General features: G+C 46.2%; 1 protein-coding gene across 1 annotated transcript; it reads left to right on the top strand.

The window, feature by feature from the left end:
- The first annotated feature begins 6,705 nt into the window (after positions 1–6,705).
- Positions 6,706–13,639, top strand: LOC144943775 (transmembrane protein 115-like). The gene is made up of 3 exons (XM_078871601.1): positions 6,706–6,919; positions 8,837–9,745; positions 11,036–13,639. The coding sequence occupies exons 2-3, from the start codon at positions 8,865–8,867 to the stop codon at positions 11,274–11,276; spliced, it is 1,122 nt and encodes a 373-aa protein (XP_078727727.1). The 5' UTR covers positions 6,706–6,919; positions 8,837–8,864; the 3' UTR covers positions 11,277–13,639.
- Positions 13,640–14,708: the final 1,069 nt, after the last annotated feature.

The raw sequence follows: 14,708 nt of genomic DNA, 5'->3' as shown, positions 1-14,708 counted from the left end.
TATTTCTCAATTTGAAAACAATCCCATCATACCTAAAATACGCTTGGTGCAGTGGGCCATATTCAGAGTGAATTGCCAGTAAAATGTGAATAAAGTTGGAGACAGCATTCAAAAGGATCTGCTTCATTATTCGTATGCTCCTTTTTAAATTAGCAATTACTTATAGTGATAATAACGGTGCAAGGCTTATTTGAATGCAGGGAAACTTTGATTATATTTTAAATTAAAATGGTTCTGATATTTAATATCCTCATCTCAAACAATGGCGGTACCTCCAATCTATGTATGAATTGTACACGTAAAAAAAATGTAAAATGTAATTATTGAATGCTGTTGTAATTGTATCGCAAGACATTGGAGTGTGGTAAATAATTACCTATTTTCATAGCTCATGATAAAACACAATTCACATGACTATTTTGTCTTCTGATTTCACGAATATAAAAACTGCATCTGTTTTTTTCAAAGTTATCTTTTGGTCAGAAATCAAACAAGATCATTGTGTTTTCACCAGCGTTACACGCATCATTTGTAAGTTAGAAAAACGTGTACGCTGGAATGGCAGGATATGTAAAATAGATAAGTAAGATACGAAAGTAATTATGACTTGTTTTCATAATTATACTTAATTATACTGCAAATGCAATAATTAATATTAGGCGTCAGGAAAAATATAGCAGCAGCAGTAATAATAATTAAAAAACGAGTGTGCAGCCCTTTTCAAAGCCACGACTGGATGAAGCCCCCCCCATGCTGTGTCAGTAATGACCATACCTCACCACTCTGGTCAGTACGGATTGGTGAAAGGGGAACCAGAATCGGTTGAGATATCAGGAAACTACGAATGTTGTTAGCCATGGCCATGAATCACATTCACGTTGGCCGGGCTGGGAGACCAAATCAAGAAAATGAGGTTCACAGTGCGGTGTGCTAACCAGAGCGCCACCACTCCACCACCAGAACGTAGCGTCAACATCAGCAGCCATGTTGAATCCACTGCTGGGTTCAGACTTCGGGATTCGCCGCGGAGTACTCCACGGTGTCACACTCCACTTCGCTGCTGCACCTGAGCTGATCCCACCACTCCATCTCCGTGGTGGCCGGCCCCTTGGACACGTCTCCTCCTGTGGCCGCCTTTCCTTTGCCAATCTCACCCAGAAACCATCAACCCAACGTACTGCGCCCAAGCCTACTTACTATCCACAACGGTCATGATGTTGCCTCCGTCAGGGGGGTTGTTTACCCATACTTCGCCATGCCGGTCAGTGTGGATTGGTGAAGGCAGGGAGCATAGATGTGGGAGCATAGAGATACCGTAAGATCGTGGATTGTTCTGCACTGCTGTTGTGCATCAGTGCAGACCTCTGTCGTGATTAGGTGCATTTCTGGGTGATGTGGTCATCAAGATCAAGATGTCACCTTGATCAAAGTCGTTGATGCCATCACACCTCGTCACTGCCTGCTACGCTCTGCCTGTCATAGGCAAGGGTTATGCTGGATGTTCACACGCACTGTGTATTAAATAGAGTGTTTGGTTTTTCCACATTTGTCCATGTGGAGCCTTACATTTTTTTTTTGCATTACACTGGCTAAAACGATCCGATCAACCCACTCATGATTGGATCACAACAAGGCAGTTTCATAACCCTCGAACCCTGACCCTTAACCTCAACCCGAAATGTTACTTTAACCCTAATCACTTAAGGGACTCAACTGGTTGCAATGGGGTAGACCTGTTCTTGGTGGGGTCACTTATTGATATGAGGTCTCAGTGTGCACTTATTTTAGAGGAAATATAATAACTGCAAGTGTGTTAGTCGTACAGGTTGGATGTGTACGTATGCGCAACATGTAGTTTGTACATCCACAAAGGCAGCGTGATCCAAAATTAGAAGAAAAAAAATAATGTAACGTAGTAAAGGAAACATCATTGATAACCGGGCGCGTTGGAGCAATTTACAGCCTTATTTTAATTATGCATTAGAAATGTAATGGTTGTAACAGCCTGGGACAATTCATGTATCAAATTGATGTGCTGGTTCATGATGAATTAGCACAATGATTGGTCTCTTTAGTATATATATTATGTGTAAAAGTGAGACCTCACGAGACTATGAAATGTGAGAGGGTGGCAGGCTGGTCCTCCGGGCATGTGCGTTGTCTAAACAAAACACAGATCTGTCTTGAATGCGAGCTCCACTGTTGGTAAAGGTGCTGCCCTGACGTGTCTTGCTGGCGCCACTGCTAGTGGAAGGGCCTCCACGAGAGAGGGCTTTATAAAGAGCCCCTCCAGAAGGTGTTTGGCCATGTGCTTCAATGCTGGTCAGACGTCTTGGAAGAGGTGGAAAAACCCACCATTTGCCTCACCACCCACGATCTGCTGACAAATTGACTGTGTGCACCTTTATATTCATTGCTCAAACTTTCTATGAAAAAAAAATCAGAATTTGTCCGTTTTATCTTCTGTATTGAACCTGAGAATGAAAAACGTTTTGGAACAATTTACCTTCACTTCGAGCTGTTTGTGGTAATGACGCCACTTTTCGAGGCCGGCCGTGTAAACGCGTGGCTCTGTGATGGAGAGTTGTATGGTCTCCTGTCTCCATGGTTTTTTTGTTGTTGTTCCTTTGTTCGGAGCCCGATCACTTTTTAACCCAGCTTGATAAAAGCAAAGATACTGTCTTAAAATTGCACGGTCAAAAGTCAACACGGAGATTATGCGGTGGCTATGGAACTAAACAAGCATCCCCTAAAAGACCTCACCTCAGGCAAGCTGTGTGTATTTATTGCTGTGTGAACCACCACTCACCCACCCACTCGACTCTGAAAACTAGAATTAAAAGTTTAAATGTATTTATTTTGCATAATCATACTAGGGTTGTAATGATTGGCTTTAGTTGTGTTGAATGTTTGGAGGATGGAGGCGTGTCTGACAATCTGGGGCTTGTCTGTTAGAATCAAGTCACACGTGTTTCTAATTTCACCATCTGGGCATTTCCACATCAATATCCGAGATTCCTTCTCTTTGAAAGAGGTATTCATTATTGTCATGTCTTTTCTGGCTGAGAACTCCTGTCTGATTAACATACAAATGTAGGTCAGCAGCTATTTTATTTTAGACTGACTCCTGAGCAATAGGTTCACGGTTACAGAAGAGCAAAGTATTACATGGATGTCACCACTTGAAATATTACATAAACTAGCAGAGTAATGGCTAGTAAATTGTCAGAGGTGGGGATGTTGAGAACGCGAATAGAGAACAAATTATATAACACATTAGAGGGACAATTCTAGATTTGAAACTTTCGGGACTGCAAGGATTCATACTCTTAGGTTTTTCGGTAAAGTCACGTAGGTAAAAAGTAAAATTATTATTAATTTTAATTCTAAGAGTAGAGGAAAAATGTAAAAAAGAGACGGATGTAAAACTGAAGGTGGAACACACAGAACTGTGTAAAGCGATAAGGAAAATAATAAGGAAAGCTATCTTAGAATACAACAAACACTTCATTGAACATTTTAGAGCGAGTAATGAGAGCACGAAAGCAGCAAAATAAAGGATGATTATATATTGGTAATTCAAAAATGGTAACACTTGGAGAGAAACATGGGCCCATCACACTTGATAAATGTAAAATCTTTAAATTAGTGAATACATTGCATGCAGCTTCATCACTAAATATATATTTTAAAATCCCAAATATCACAGGAATTACACCATTCGTCAGCTGAAGAGGAGGAAGTTCCAGACGCGACACTAGAATAATTGAGCTATGCCCGTCGCAGGGTGACAAGAGAAGGTTCCTGGACCAGATGGTTTAACTGTGAATATCAAATAAGTGGGATCAGCTACAAAACATATAGCATACCTCTTTATTGAATGCATACACACAACATTAAATACCTTGGTCATCGATATACGATGCAAAAGGGGTAATAATACTGACTTTAGCGATGGCTGGGAATCGAACTCAGGTGACAGGCTAAAATAAAGGTCTTTTTGGGTTAGATCTTGTAAATATATACGTGATCAGGTGACATGATTCATAGCGCAGTGCTGCTAACCACTGCACCACCGTTGATGATCAAATGAATCAAAGCCTGTGTGGTGCTTACACCAGGGTGCAATACTACATCAAGGAGGCGTGTGATGAAACAAGACCCACATTGTGGCTGCAGGGGCTGCATTTGCAAATGAAGCAATGCAGTCCGGTAGAGAGGAAAACACACTTCAAACAAATGCAACTTGCAGTATAATTACTGCGGACTGATTAAATTTTTTTTAAAGTTTGGAAACGATTGCCCTTAGGTTATGTAACTCATTTAACCCCTCCCAAATGCAGTACTCCTACTACTGCTGCACGTGCCTGGGCATTTTATTTAAAAGGCCACGACTTTGTGTTCCTGCTGTTTTCACGAAGTCGCGTGCCTCCACCTGGCGGCTGCGAGTGTTATAGACCCCACGCTCCACTGCAATTCCCCTCCCGCAATCTCGACGTCGCCACGTTCTTACACGTTACGTATATCGTTTATTGTTAAATTAGAATCACAGTTCCTATGATCACTGTTACGTTGTTTTTATATATTTATTTTGGTGATTTCGAAAACGTTTGGTTTAGCCATATTTGTTTGTCGTAGTACAGAGTTCGACTGATAACTTTAATCTAAGTTGTCTTGTGGTTGTTATTGTTTGACTTGCATTCCACTGGGATTTTTGCACACAGTGTTGATATACGGTGCTTTTTGTGGAAGACTTTTGCTGTTTGTTCCCGTATTTTTCTGTTGCGCGTAGCCACTTTAAGATGTTCCATGTTCACGTTTTTGTTTGTTGCGGTTGCACCCGAGTCAAGAGCCGCATGGCTCACAGGGCTCTACCGAATACATGAAACTGAAAACTGAAACCTCGCTCAATTCAAGGGGTGTATCCTTCACTGTTAACTTCCTTGTCTATGTCGGCATCAGTGGTGCTGTTTGTTACTGGCAGCTTCGCGTTTTGCCCCTTGGGTCCTGTGCTTCGCGATTGATAATCAAAGACTAGAATGTGCATTATTTGTGGGGCATTTAACATTGTAGTTTCCAGAACGCCCTTATACAATACTGATATGAAGAACACCGTACTCTGTGGTTCTTTCGGTAAAGTCACGTAGGTATAAAATAAAATAAATCACGACGTTTCGGGCGCAACACAAGCGTCCGTCATCAGGTGGGACAACCACAGCAAGAAGCAATTGCTGAAGTGGGCAAAAAGGGTGATTTAATCTATTTTATACCGTACTGTAGTTGACAGCCATGTTTCAATCCATTGCTGAATAAAGCCTGCTCCCCATGCCCTGTCAGTCATGGGAGTTTCTGACCATACTTCACCACGCTTGTGTCAGTGAATGTTTCATCCGACAAGTGGTGGCTCCGTGAACTCGCAAGCGGCAGGTTACGAGTTCACGTCTTGGTTGGGGGAGGACTCAGCCCACCGTTCCTCCGGGGTCGATATTATGAGGACGAACCTGGAAGGTTCATGCTATTCTTAAATACTAGCATACTAGTATGCTAGTATTTAATTTAATTTATTATTTTATCTTCTTGGTTCTTTCGGTAAAGTCACGTAGACGGGAAGTAATAAAATAATAAAAATAAAACATAATTATTTTATTACTTCCCGTCTACGTGACTTTACCGAAAGAACCAAGAAGATGAATCCCTGCAGTCACGAAAGCTTTAAATCGAAATTTATTATTTTATCTTTATACGTGACTTTACCGAAAGAACCAAAGAATAATTCCTGCAGTCACGAAAGCTCCAAATTAGGTTTATGCTATGGTCAGAATCACCCCCGCCATGAGAACGTGGACTTTCCACCGCTGGCTCAGGTCTGTAAGCGGGAGCTGAGCACCGCCTCTGCTCGTCTGAGCCAAAATAATCACTGGCTTGGAATTGTGGTTGCCATGAGCAAATGCAGGGCCTCTTGGCAAGATCCGTGTGAATTCATCATCATTGGTGGCTCCATCTCATCGGCAGCTGTCCTCTCAGACGCATTCCACTCAATGGTTACCACTCCCAGGTTACCACTCCTTGGTTACCACTCCCTGGTGACGACTCCTTGGTTACCACTCCCTGGTTACCACTCCCTAGTTACCACTCCTTGGTTACCACTCCCAGGTTACCACTCCCTAGTGACGACTCCTTGGTTACCATTCCCTGGTTACCGCTCCCAGGTTACCACTCCTTGGTTACCACTCCCTAGTGACGACTCCTTGGTTACCACTCCCTAGTTACCACTCCTTGGTTACCACTCCTTAGTTATGACTCCTGGGTTACCACTCCTTGGTTACCACTCCCTAGTGACGACTCCTTGGTTACCACTCCTTGGTTAACACTCCCTGGTTACCACTCACAGGTTACCACTCCGTTATTAGTCTTGACCATCGTCCCCTATCCCTTGGTTATTTCGTGTTACGTCGATTTTAGATGTGTGCTGGAGGGAATGTAATACTTTGCTTGAACGTTGATTCATGCTGTGCATGGCTGATGGGATGTGTAAAGTAAAATCACCCAAATCACGGTGACGTCACACTGACGTGCAGGGACAGACACGGCCAGTGGGCGGCGGACTGCTGCCTCCACGTTCAACTCACTTCCAATTACAAATCGCGTTTTTTGTGTCGTTGCTGCTGCTTCGCGCCTTCTCGGCCCCCGTCGGGTGAAGGGGCGACGTCATCGCGGCCCTCGCTCGCCCGAGCCTCGACTCGGCCGCTCCCTCCGCTCCCTCCCTCACTCACTCCGCTCCCTCTCCCCGCGGCGGCGACGGCGGCGACTCGGCCGCGGCAGCCCCGCAAGCCCCTGGCGCCTCTCGCTCGCTCGCCGCGGGCGCTTTGCTGCTGAGCGCGGGGGAGGAGGAGGAGGAGGAGAGGCGCGGGGCTCTGAAGTGAGAGGAGCTGCTGAGCGGTCGCGCGGTGATGGCGATGGGAGCCGCGGGGGGGGGGGGGCACCGGGGTCGTGGTGGCGGCTGCTGCTTGAGTCGTGAGGGTCTCGCGGTGGTCACGGTGTTCACGGTGTTCACGAGTAGGGGGGGGGGGACGTTGGCGTGAACAGAACTCGAGTTTGTTGTTCTTCCCCCGCGCCGCACGGCCGGCTACGTACGGTGCGAAGGAAGTTCGACGTACAGTGCATACTGTACATAGTGTCGGCCTATCGCGGTGATTGCTGGTGTCGTCGGAGTGATCGTGGGTCGACTTCGCGAGTTGTTGCCCGAAGGAGACGCTGAGATTGTAGCAAGGGGACTCTGGCTGACTACAGGCCACTTCAGACCGCACTGGTCACCCCGTGCCCCCTTAAACCTCAAAGTTCATCCTGAAAAGTCCCACCACCACAAGGGAGAAACACAAACTAACGTTTTAACTCAATTGCCCTGTACAGGAATACGGCTAAATCGTGTAGGTTGACAGGTATGGATTATTAATGCAGCAAGGGAAACTGAATAATGTCTTTATGTGTACTCTGGGGTATACAATCGTCGTGACTACTGTGTATTTAGGCCTCTGGCTCACAGTTCCTGTGATAATCACTTCGGTCCTAATGGCAGTAAGCGGGTGTGGGTGGGGGTAAGTCTGCAGGTGACCGCGTTAGCAATCACCATTTGTGTGACAAGTGGAGCGTAAACAAGAGTTGGGAACCCAGTAGTGGCTGGGTGTGGGAATAGAAGACCTACATTAACAATTACTTTAAACTGTTTATTTTTCAAAAGTATTTGTTTTACCATAATGGTGACCTTTGACAACGAAGGAGTGAACTCATCGGAAATGATATTTGGAGCAAAGTGCTGGCGAATGTTGCCATGCGCGTAGTGCTGTATACCACTGTACACACGTGATCTTAAAGCACAGTTTATTGATCAGGTTGTAAAATAATTTAAACGTGAACCCTTGGTGTTTATAATGTTCAAGTAAAGCACTTCCGCACTAATCAGGCAGATGGGGTCCACATCAAACACAAACTCTAACAAAAACATGTCAGCATGGCAGAGCTTGTACTGCAAGCAAGCAGGCCGCGCGAGGCGTTTGGGGTTCTGCTTTACAATCACATTGCCAAATTATTATTGAGCGTGATCATCTCCAGTTTTAGACCAACATGAGGCAAAACTTCACTCGGATTGCCCTTACCGTTCTCCACGTAAGATTTGTATGACTCAATTGAAACGGGCACGAGTTTGAGGTGAGTCCAGAACATGTCATACGGAGAATACAGCCGCACTGGGCTTTACCAGTGGAGCCAGTTTCCCCTCCTGCACGAATTTGCTTGCAACAGCAAATATAAATCCACGCGGCCGTTTACCTGCCCTCGCCACAAGGAAGTTCACCGGTTAAGAATTTAGCCACAACGAGTCATAGGGTAGAGAGTGGTGAAATTGTTCCTGCACTGTGAAACCCCCAGCCGTTTGAGTTCCACTCCTGGCCACGATTAACAACAATGGCAAGTGATGTCTGACCCAACCTCAACTGACCAGCGTGGTGAATTATGATTAAATGATCCCTCCGACCGACACTGTGGACAGGGTTGCCATCTGTTCTGGTTTTCACAGAACGTCCTCATTTTGAGGTTTGCGTCCTGAGATCTTCCCAGAACACAAGTCTTGTTTCTGTCAGTTACATAATACACCATCTGCATGTAGTTCTCCCATCTTCTGTGATTGTCAGATATACTTTCCAAGATACGTCCCAATTTCATCAGGTGGCAATGCTAAACGGGAGGCCTTCGTCTAGCGGTGGATTGACTAAAAGCCTGCGAATTACCGTGACGCTCTGTAACCACGCGTGAGGTTTATTTGACTTTGCGTGCCTCGCAGGTCGTCTCAGCGAGAGCCTCCACGCACCATGCTTCACCGCTCGCTCCCAGCGGCGCGGCACCGCCTGCTCGCCGCCCTGAACGGCGCCAGCGTGCCCGTGCGCGCCGCCTGCGCCCTCCTGCTCGCCTTCTACGCACTGTCGTTCGTGGCCGACACGCCGTTTGCGCTGGGCGTGTCGTCGGGCTACCTGGCGCCTCCGAACTTCTGGGTCTGGACGCTGGTGACGCACCCCTTCGTGGAGGTGCGCGCCATCGAGCTGGCGGCCAGCCTCGTCACGGTGGCGGCGGCCGGGCGGCTGCTGGAGCCATTGTGGGGTGCGCTCGAGCTGCTGCTGTACTTCGGCGTGTCGACCGTGGCTTCCGGCGTTCTGTGCAGCATCACCTACCTGTTCGTCTACGTCGCCTCCTCCTTCGACACCTACTACCTGTTCTGGCTGCGCGTGCACGGCATGGCGGGTTTCTCCGCCGCCGTGCTGGTGGCGCTCAAGCAGACGCAGGGCGAGGCCGTGCTGGCGCGCTGGCCCGTGCCCCTCCGCGCCCGCCACCTTCCCTCCGCCTCGTTGGCGCTGCTGGTCGCGCTGCGCCTGCTGAACGTGGCGGAGGGCCGCGTGCCGCTGGCGTTCGCGTACGGCGGCATCGCGGGATGGCTTTACCTGCGTTTCTACCAGCGGCACCCGGGGGCCGCGGGGGCCGCGCCGGCGCGGGGAGACCCGTCGGAGCACTTCGCCTTCGCCTCGTTCTTCCCACCGGTGGCGCGAGGGGCCGTGGATGCGGCGGCCGGAGCGCTGCTGCGGGCGCTGGTGCACGTGGGTGTTTGCCGCGGCGCCGGCAAGCGCTACACGGTGGAAGCACCGTCCTCCGTCACCATCAGCCTGCCCGGCATTGACGCCCAGGATGCCGAGAGGAGGAGGTGAGCGCTGTTGTACAGACCTCGGATGAGACGTTTATCAACCCCGGTGCTTAATATTTGTACTCCACCCAAGGATTTGTTCCCCCAACAATGAATATTTGTTCATGTTTGGAACCAATATTTAGGCATTTTATTTCCCTTTCCAATTATATGTATCCTCTTTAAAATTTAAAATAATATGTATTTGCATATAGGTCTCTATCCATACATGTTAAACTAAAATATACATTAAAAAAAACTTGTTTTGCCAAACAGTAGGCCAGCTTTCAGTCTACATCTTTTATCATTCCATCCGTGTTGCTCTGACTATGTTATCCCCAATAGACCTTTTTTGACCTTTACTGGGCCGTAATTAATCCAGACTTACTCTTAACGCCTAAAATGTGAGTTGGTAGAATCAATTAAGTGATTCCTCAGAGGTTACAGTTAAATAGGTGGGAACATGTTCTCTGACGGGAACAAATTAGTTTCTTTGGGAGTACAAATACGAATAGACACTGGCCACCGGATCCGGCCAGGTCTTAATGTTTATAGAATGCTTGACTTTACATGAAAAAAAATGCAAGTCTTATATAAAATCTGATCGTGGGTCACCTTGCCTCATAATTCCTCCGTTGTTGATAAAATGAGTTCCTCATTGTGGGCAATCAGCAGTGGTCACCTTGTGGAAGTGTGGCCATCGGCATGGTCATGTGGACTTCCCCGCTGCTGACTCGGGGCCACCAGCGTGGACGAGTTTCACCCCTCGCTCGTTTCATCAGAGGGACACTGGCATGTTTAAATGTAACGTGCAATTAGGCTGTGATCTCATCTCTTTTTCAACACGCTGGTCGTTCTTTACAATAGAGCTATTACCCTATTCTTGGTATTAAATTGTCTGGATATGAGTAAATGATTCATGGGGGAGCACATTTCTATTAAAAAACAACGTTTTCCTCACAGAAAAACAATTCTTAGTAAAACGTAGGGTATTTTGACTTACTTTTTCGCATGGGCCAGACATCTTTGAAGAGGTAACAGTACCCACGCTTTACCTCATCACATGGCCTGCTGATAGACTAACATGTGTACTCATAATTACTGCCGGATTGATAAAGGCAGGGGGATTTAATAAACTTGCCCATTTCAACTGCCGTGCCAGTAAATCGAACTCGTAACCTCTGGATTGTCAGTCCATCGTGTGAACGATTACGCCACAGAAATGTTCCCTGTTCCTTGCTTTATAAGTACAGTCGTGTAATAACGAGTGCCGCGGTTGAACGGTCGTTGCGTTGTTTGTGCGCTTTGCAGGCAGCTTGCTCTCAAGGCTCTCAACGAGAGGCTGAGGCAGTCGGAGGAGCAGACGGCGTGGCCGGCGATGGACGAAGCGGAAGAGGTTGGGGTCGGTGGCCCTAAAGAGGGGGGCGACAGCAGGGAAAGCGCCGCTCTGCTCTACGCTCCAACCTCGGTCGCGTCATCTGCCCCGCAGAGCGACGCCGTTGCCCCGGGCAGCAGCACTGGCACCACGGACCAAGCTCCAAGCCCAACTTGACGGGTTGTTGCTGCAGCCTGGCTGGCACGGTGACCTTAAAAACAGAGCGAGTTCCACAATCTGCGAGACAATGAAACTACACACGAGTGAATTTTACTTTGGTGTCTGCCAGGTCGTAGAAGATCGACGGACGTGTCTTGGCGGAAGTTGCCAGCTGTACGTTGTGGTGTACATTGGAACAAACAGTCCTCGCACTGAATGGGAATCCGTGTTCTGCTTGTCTGCACTTATGCAAAGGTTGGGGTTTTCATTGAGCAATAATTAATACAGAGCATGCTTCTATATTTGGTTGTGGTTCTTTTAGCTTTGGAGGGTTTGGTTAACATCTCTCAGCATGATGATGTAGACAAACATCTGTAAAGGGGGTATTTAGAAAATGTGTGGTGATGCTGGGATTCCATTTTTGTGTTTAATTTATTTATCTTATTTTGACAGGTTAACTTGTTATTTAATTATTTGTGCAGAATTCACACATGTAATGAACCATGGTTGGAAATCATAAAGTTATCTGTAGAGTAGACATTGCAATTCCTTGCAATTAAAATTGAATCCTAGACATGACCGTTGTAGTACATGGTGAGGTATGTTGTTAGAAGTCACTTTATAAAATAAAAAAGGTTTATGCTGTAAGTGTAATATCCTCATGTACAGGTGGATGAGATATAAGGACCTGCATTATTGTTGACCTCAAGTGAGAAACTAATATGTGAACGAATGTTGATCTTTGTACAAATTCCAGTCATGCACAGGCTTGTGCACACACACTGTTTCTGTATTGTTAGTAGCAAGCACTTACCCACTCGTGTACTGTATATACGTATGTTGAACTTCTTTCGCATCGTACGTACTTAGCCAACCTTGCTAATAGGAGGTGCGGGGGGAAGGACAACAAACTAAACAACGCCGAATGTGAACAACCTTTGCCTCCAAAGGTTGTATGTGGAGCTGCTTAGTCAAACTGGCTGTGTAAAATACTGACTCAAGTTCTTTTCAATTTCCACAGATTTATTTTATTCTCGTCATATAGAAATTCGGGCACTCAAGGTAAATAAATGTCATGTAAGAAAAAACTAACTTGTGAGAGGTTTGATTAAAATGTTAACTTTATTTTTGTTGATTCCTCGATGTTGCACAATTACAACAACAAAATAAAAATCTGAGCAAGCTGTCCAGAGAAGAGATGAGTTTTGTGGACCTGTTCATGCGGACACACATTCTCAGTGTTTGTGACCGTTGATATGCACTGTTCATGATGATGTGATCTTTATTTGTAAGACACATCCACAGTTGTCTGCAATACTCGTTATTTGGCATCGTTTAGATGCTGGACAAATGACATACCACAGTTGTTACCGCTACCTTATAGGTATGGCTAAGAGGACCCCAGTTTGATCCCCACATGCCTTGTCTTAATGATGGCCACGTCAATTCAGGTAGTCTCAAGGTGGAGTGCCTTAAGTACACAGCTGTGCTATGGAACACAACTTAAACAAATTGGTTGGGAGTGCACCTGAAACGTTTGGATACATGCTGTGTAATTAATACCGAGGGTAAGAGTTGAGATTCGTGTTTTTTGAGTCTTGAGGTTGCAGATCGAGCAACAGCTCTGTTTTCAGCAGACACCTCAAGGGAAGACACGCACACAGTGGATTGTTGTGCAGGAGTTGCCTCACTCAATTTATTCAAAAGTGACAGATGCAGTTATCGTTGGCATACATGCCAAGTCTTTTTTAGGTTAACGTTTGGATAGTCCTACTTAATAATGAACTCGTCTGCAAATCGAGTGGCTAGTAAATGTTGCTTCGTGGGAAGCAGTGGAATGCATGTATTGTAATGCCAATTGTAAGGCAAAGCCTCGCTATTTGTACTGTGGTTTGAGATGCCCAGGCGTGAAGGGCGATTCTATCAACAGATTATTAGCATCAAGCCATTGTGATCATCCTCACCTGTGCTGGTGAGCTTTGGTCAAGATATACACGTTGCATTTTTGGTGAAGGAAGACTTCAATGGTGGGGTGCAATTTAAAGCCATTGTCAGTCATGGGAGAGATAAGTGGAGTTTAGATTTTGCGTTTGGGTTATTATTTGTAAATCATGTGATTGTCTATAAACAATATGCCATAAAAGCATCTGACAGTTTAATCAAGAGTCATTTAAACTAAAATACGTCGGTAAAAATGGTGTGTATATTATGATTGTGGTCATGCAGGGGGTTAGTTTAGAAACACGACTTGGAATTAAATCGGTCCGGTGTTCTCCAGATGTTGTAAACGATGTGTCAAGTAAATTACTGGTGTACTTTTCCATGCAATTCCTTGTATTGTTGGATAAAACAATTAAATCTGCTGATGATAGCCAATGAAACCTGAGAACCTGAGGCTGCTTGCTTTTTGAGACTTTGTTCAAGTTACATTCAGAATTGCTATATTTGGAGGCACGGTGGCAATCTATTGAATGACATGGTTATTTACAACGTATCTAATTTTATTAAGACCTTGGTAGAAAGTTCCACAAATGAGGTAGACGTAATTATATGAGAAAAGGTTTTCCCCTTTTTTCTGGAAACTAAAACGGGGAGTTGCATCTGACACCACCGTGACGTCGAAACGTGGCTCCCCCCCCCCCCCCAAAGCGCGGGGACCGGGGCGGTCATCCCGATTCGCCGTACCCTCGAGAGACGGCTCTGCGTGCGCAATAAATAGCTTCCTGTTAGGAAGAGAACCTGCTTACGACTTTGGATAAAATTAAGCATTACCATGGGGGAAATTACCAAACACCTTCTTTTGATTGGCATGTAACAATGATCTTAACGTTTACACTTTACATAACCATTTCTTTCTCTGTAATTCTGGTAATTAAGCATTGCCCCCCCCCCCCCCCAATATATTATAATTACGGCCTTGGAGAGAGAACATGTGAAGTCCAAAGATGGAGGCATGGCCACGGCTGGGATGGAACTCAGGTTCTCCTGCATTCCAGGCAAGGGAGACGTCGCCACCGAGGTGCCCCGATAAGTGGCGGTAATCGTTACATAGGCAGCTTAATACTCATCATAATTGACGTTTATAAGGCGCAATTAATCCAGGGATCTCAGTGCGCCACGCGCGAACTTCGGAAAGATCTTTAGTGCAGAGTCCACGAGAAGTGTAGGGCAGGCGAGACAGCGGAGTGTTTAGAGAAGACCTCGGCAGGGCGAGTGAGCTCGCCTGGGTCACCACTGGCGGGAGGGCGTTGCGTGATCTTGGCCCAGCGCATGCACAGGGCTCGGCCACCACAGGTGCAGAGGGCGAGTTCTGGGCACGTGGAGCAGAGGTAAGCCAGCGGATCGGAGAAGTCGCGACGGTACGTGCAGCTCTATCAGCTGTTTAGCGTAAAATGGTGTGAATGTTCGCAGCAATACTTTAAATTGTACCCGAAAACAATTGATTATTGT

The sequence above is a fragment of the Lampetra fluviatilis genome, chromosome 32 (assembly GCF_964198595.1).
Source record: "Lampetra fluviatilis chromosome 32, kcLamFluv1.1, whole genome shotgun sequence".
Taxonomy (NCBI): Eukaryota; Metazoa; Chordata; class Hyperoartia; order Petromyzontiformes; family Petromyzontidae; genus Lampetra; species Lampetra fluviatilis.
Note: the sequence above shows the minus strand (reverse complement) of the source record. Positions and strands in the feature narration are given on the sequence as shown.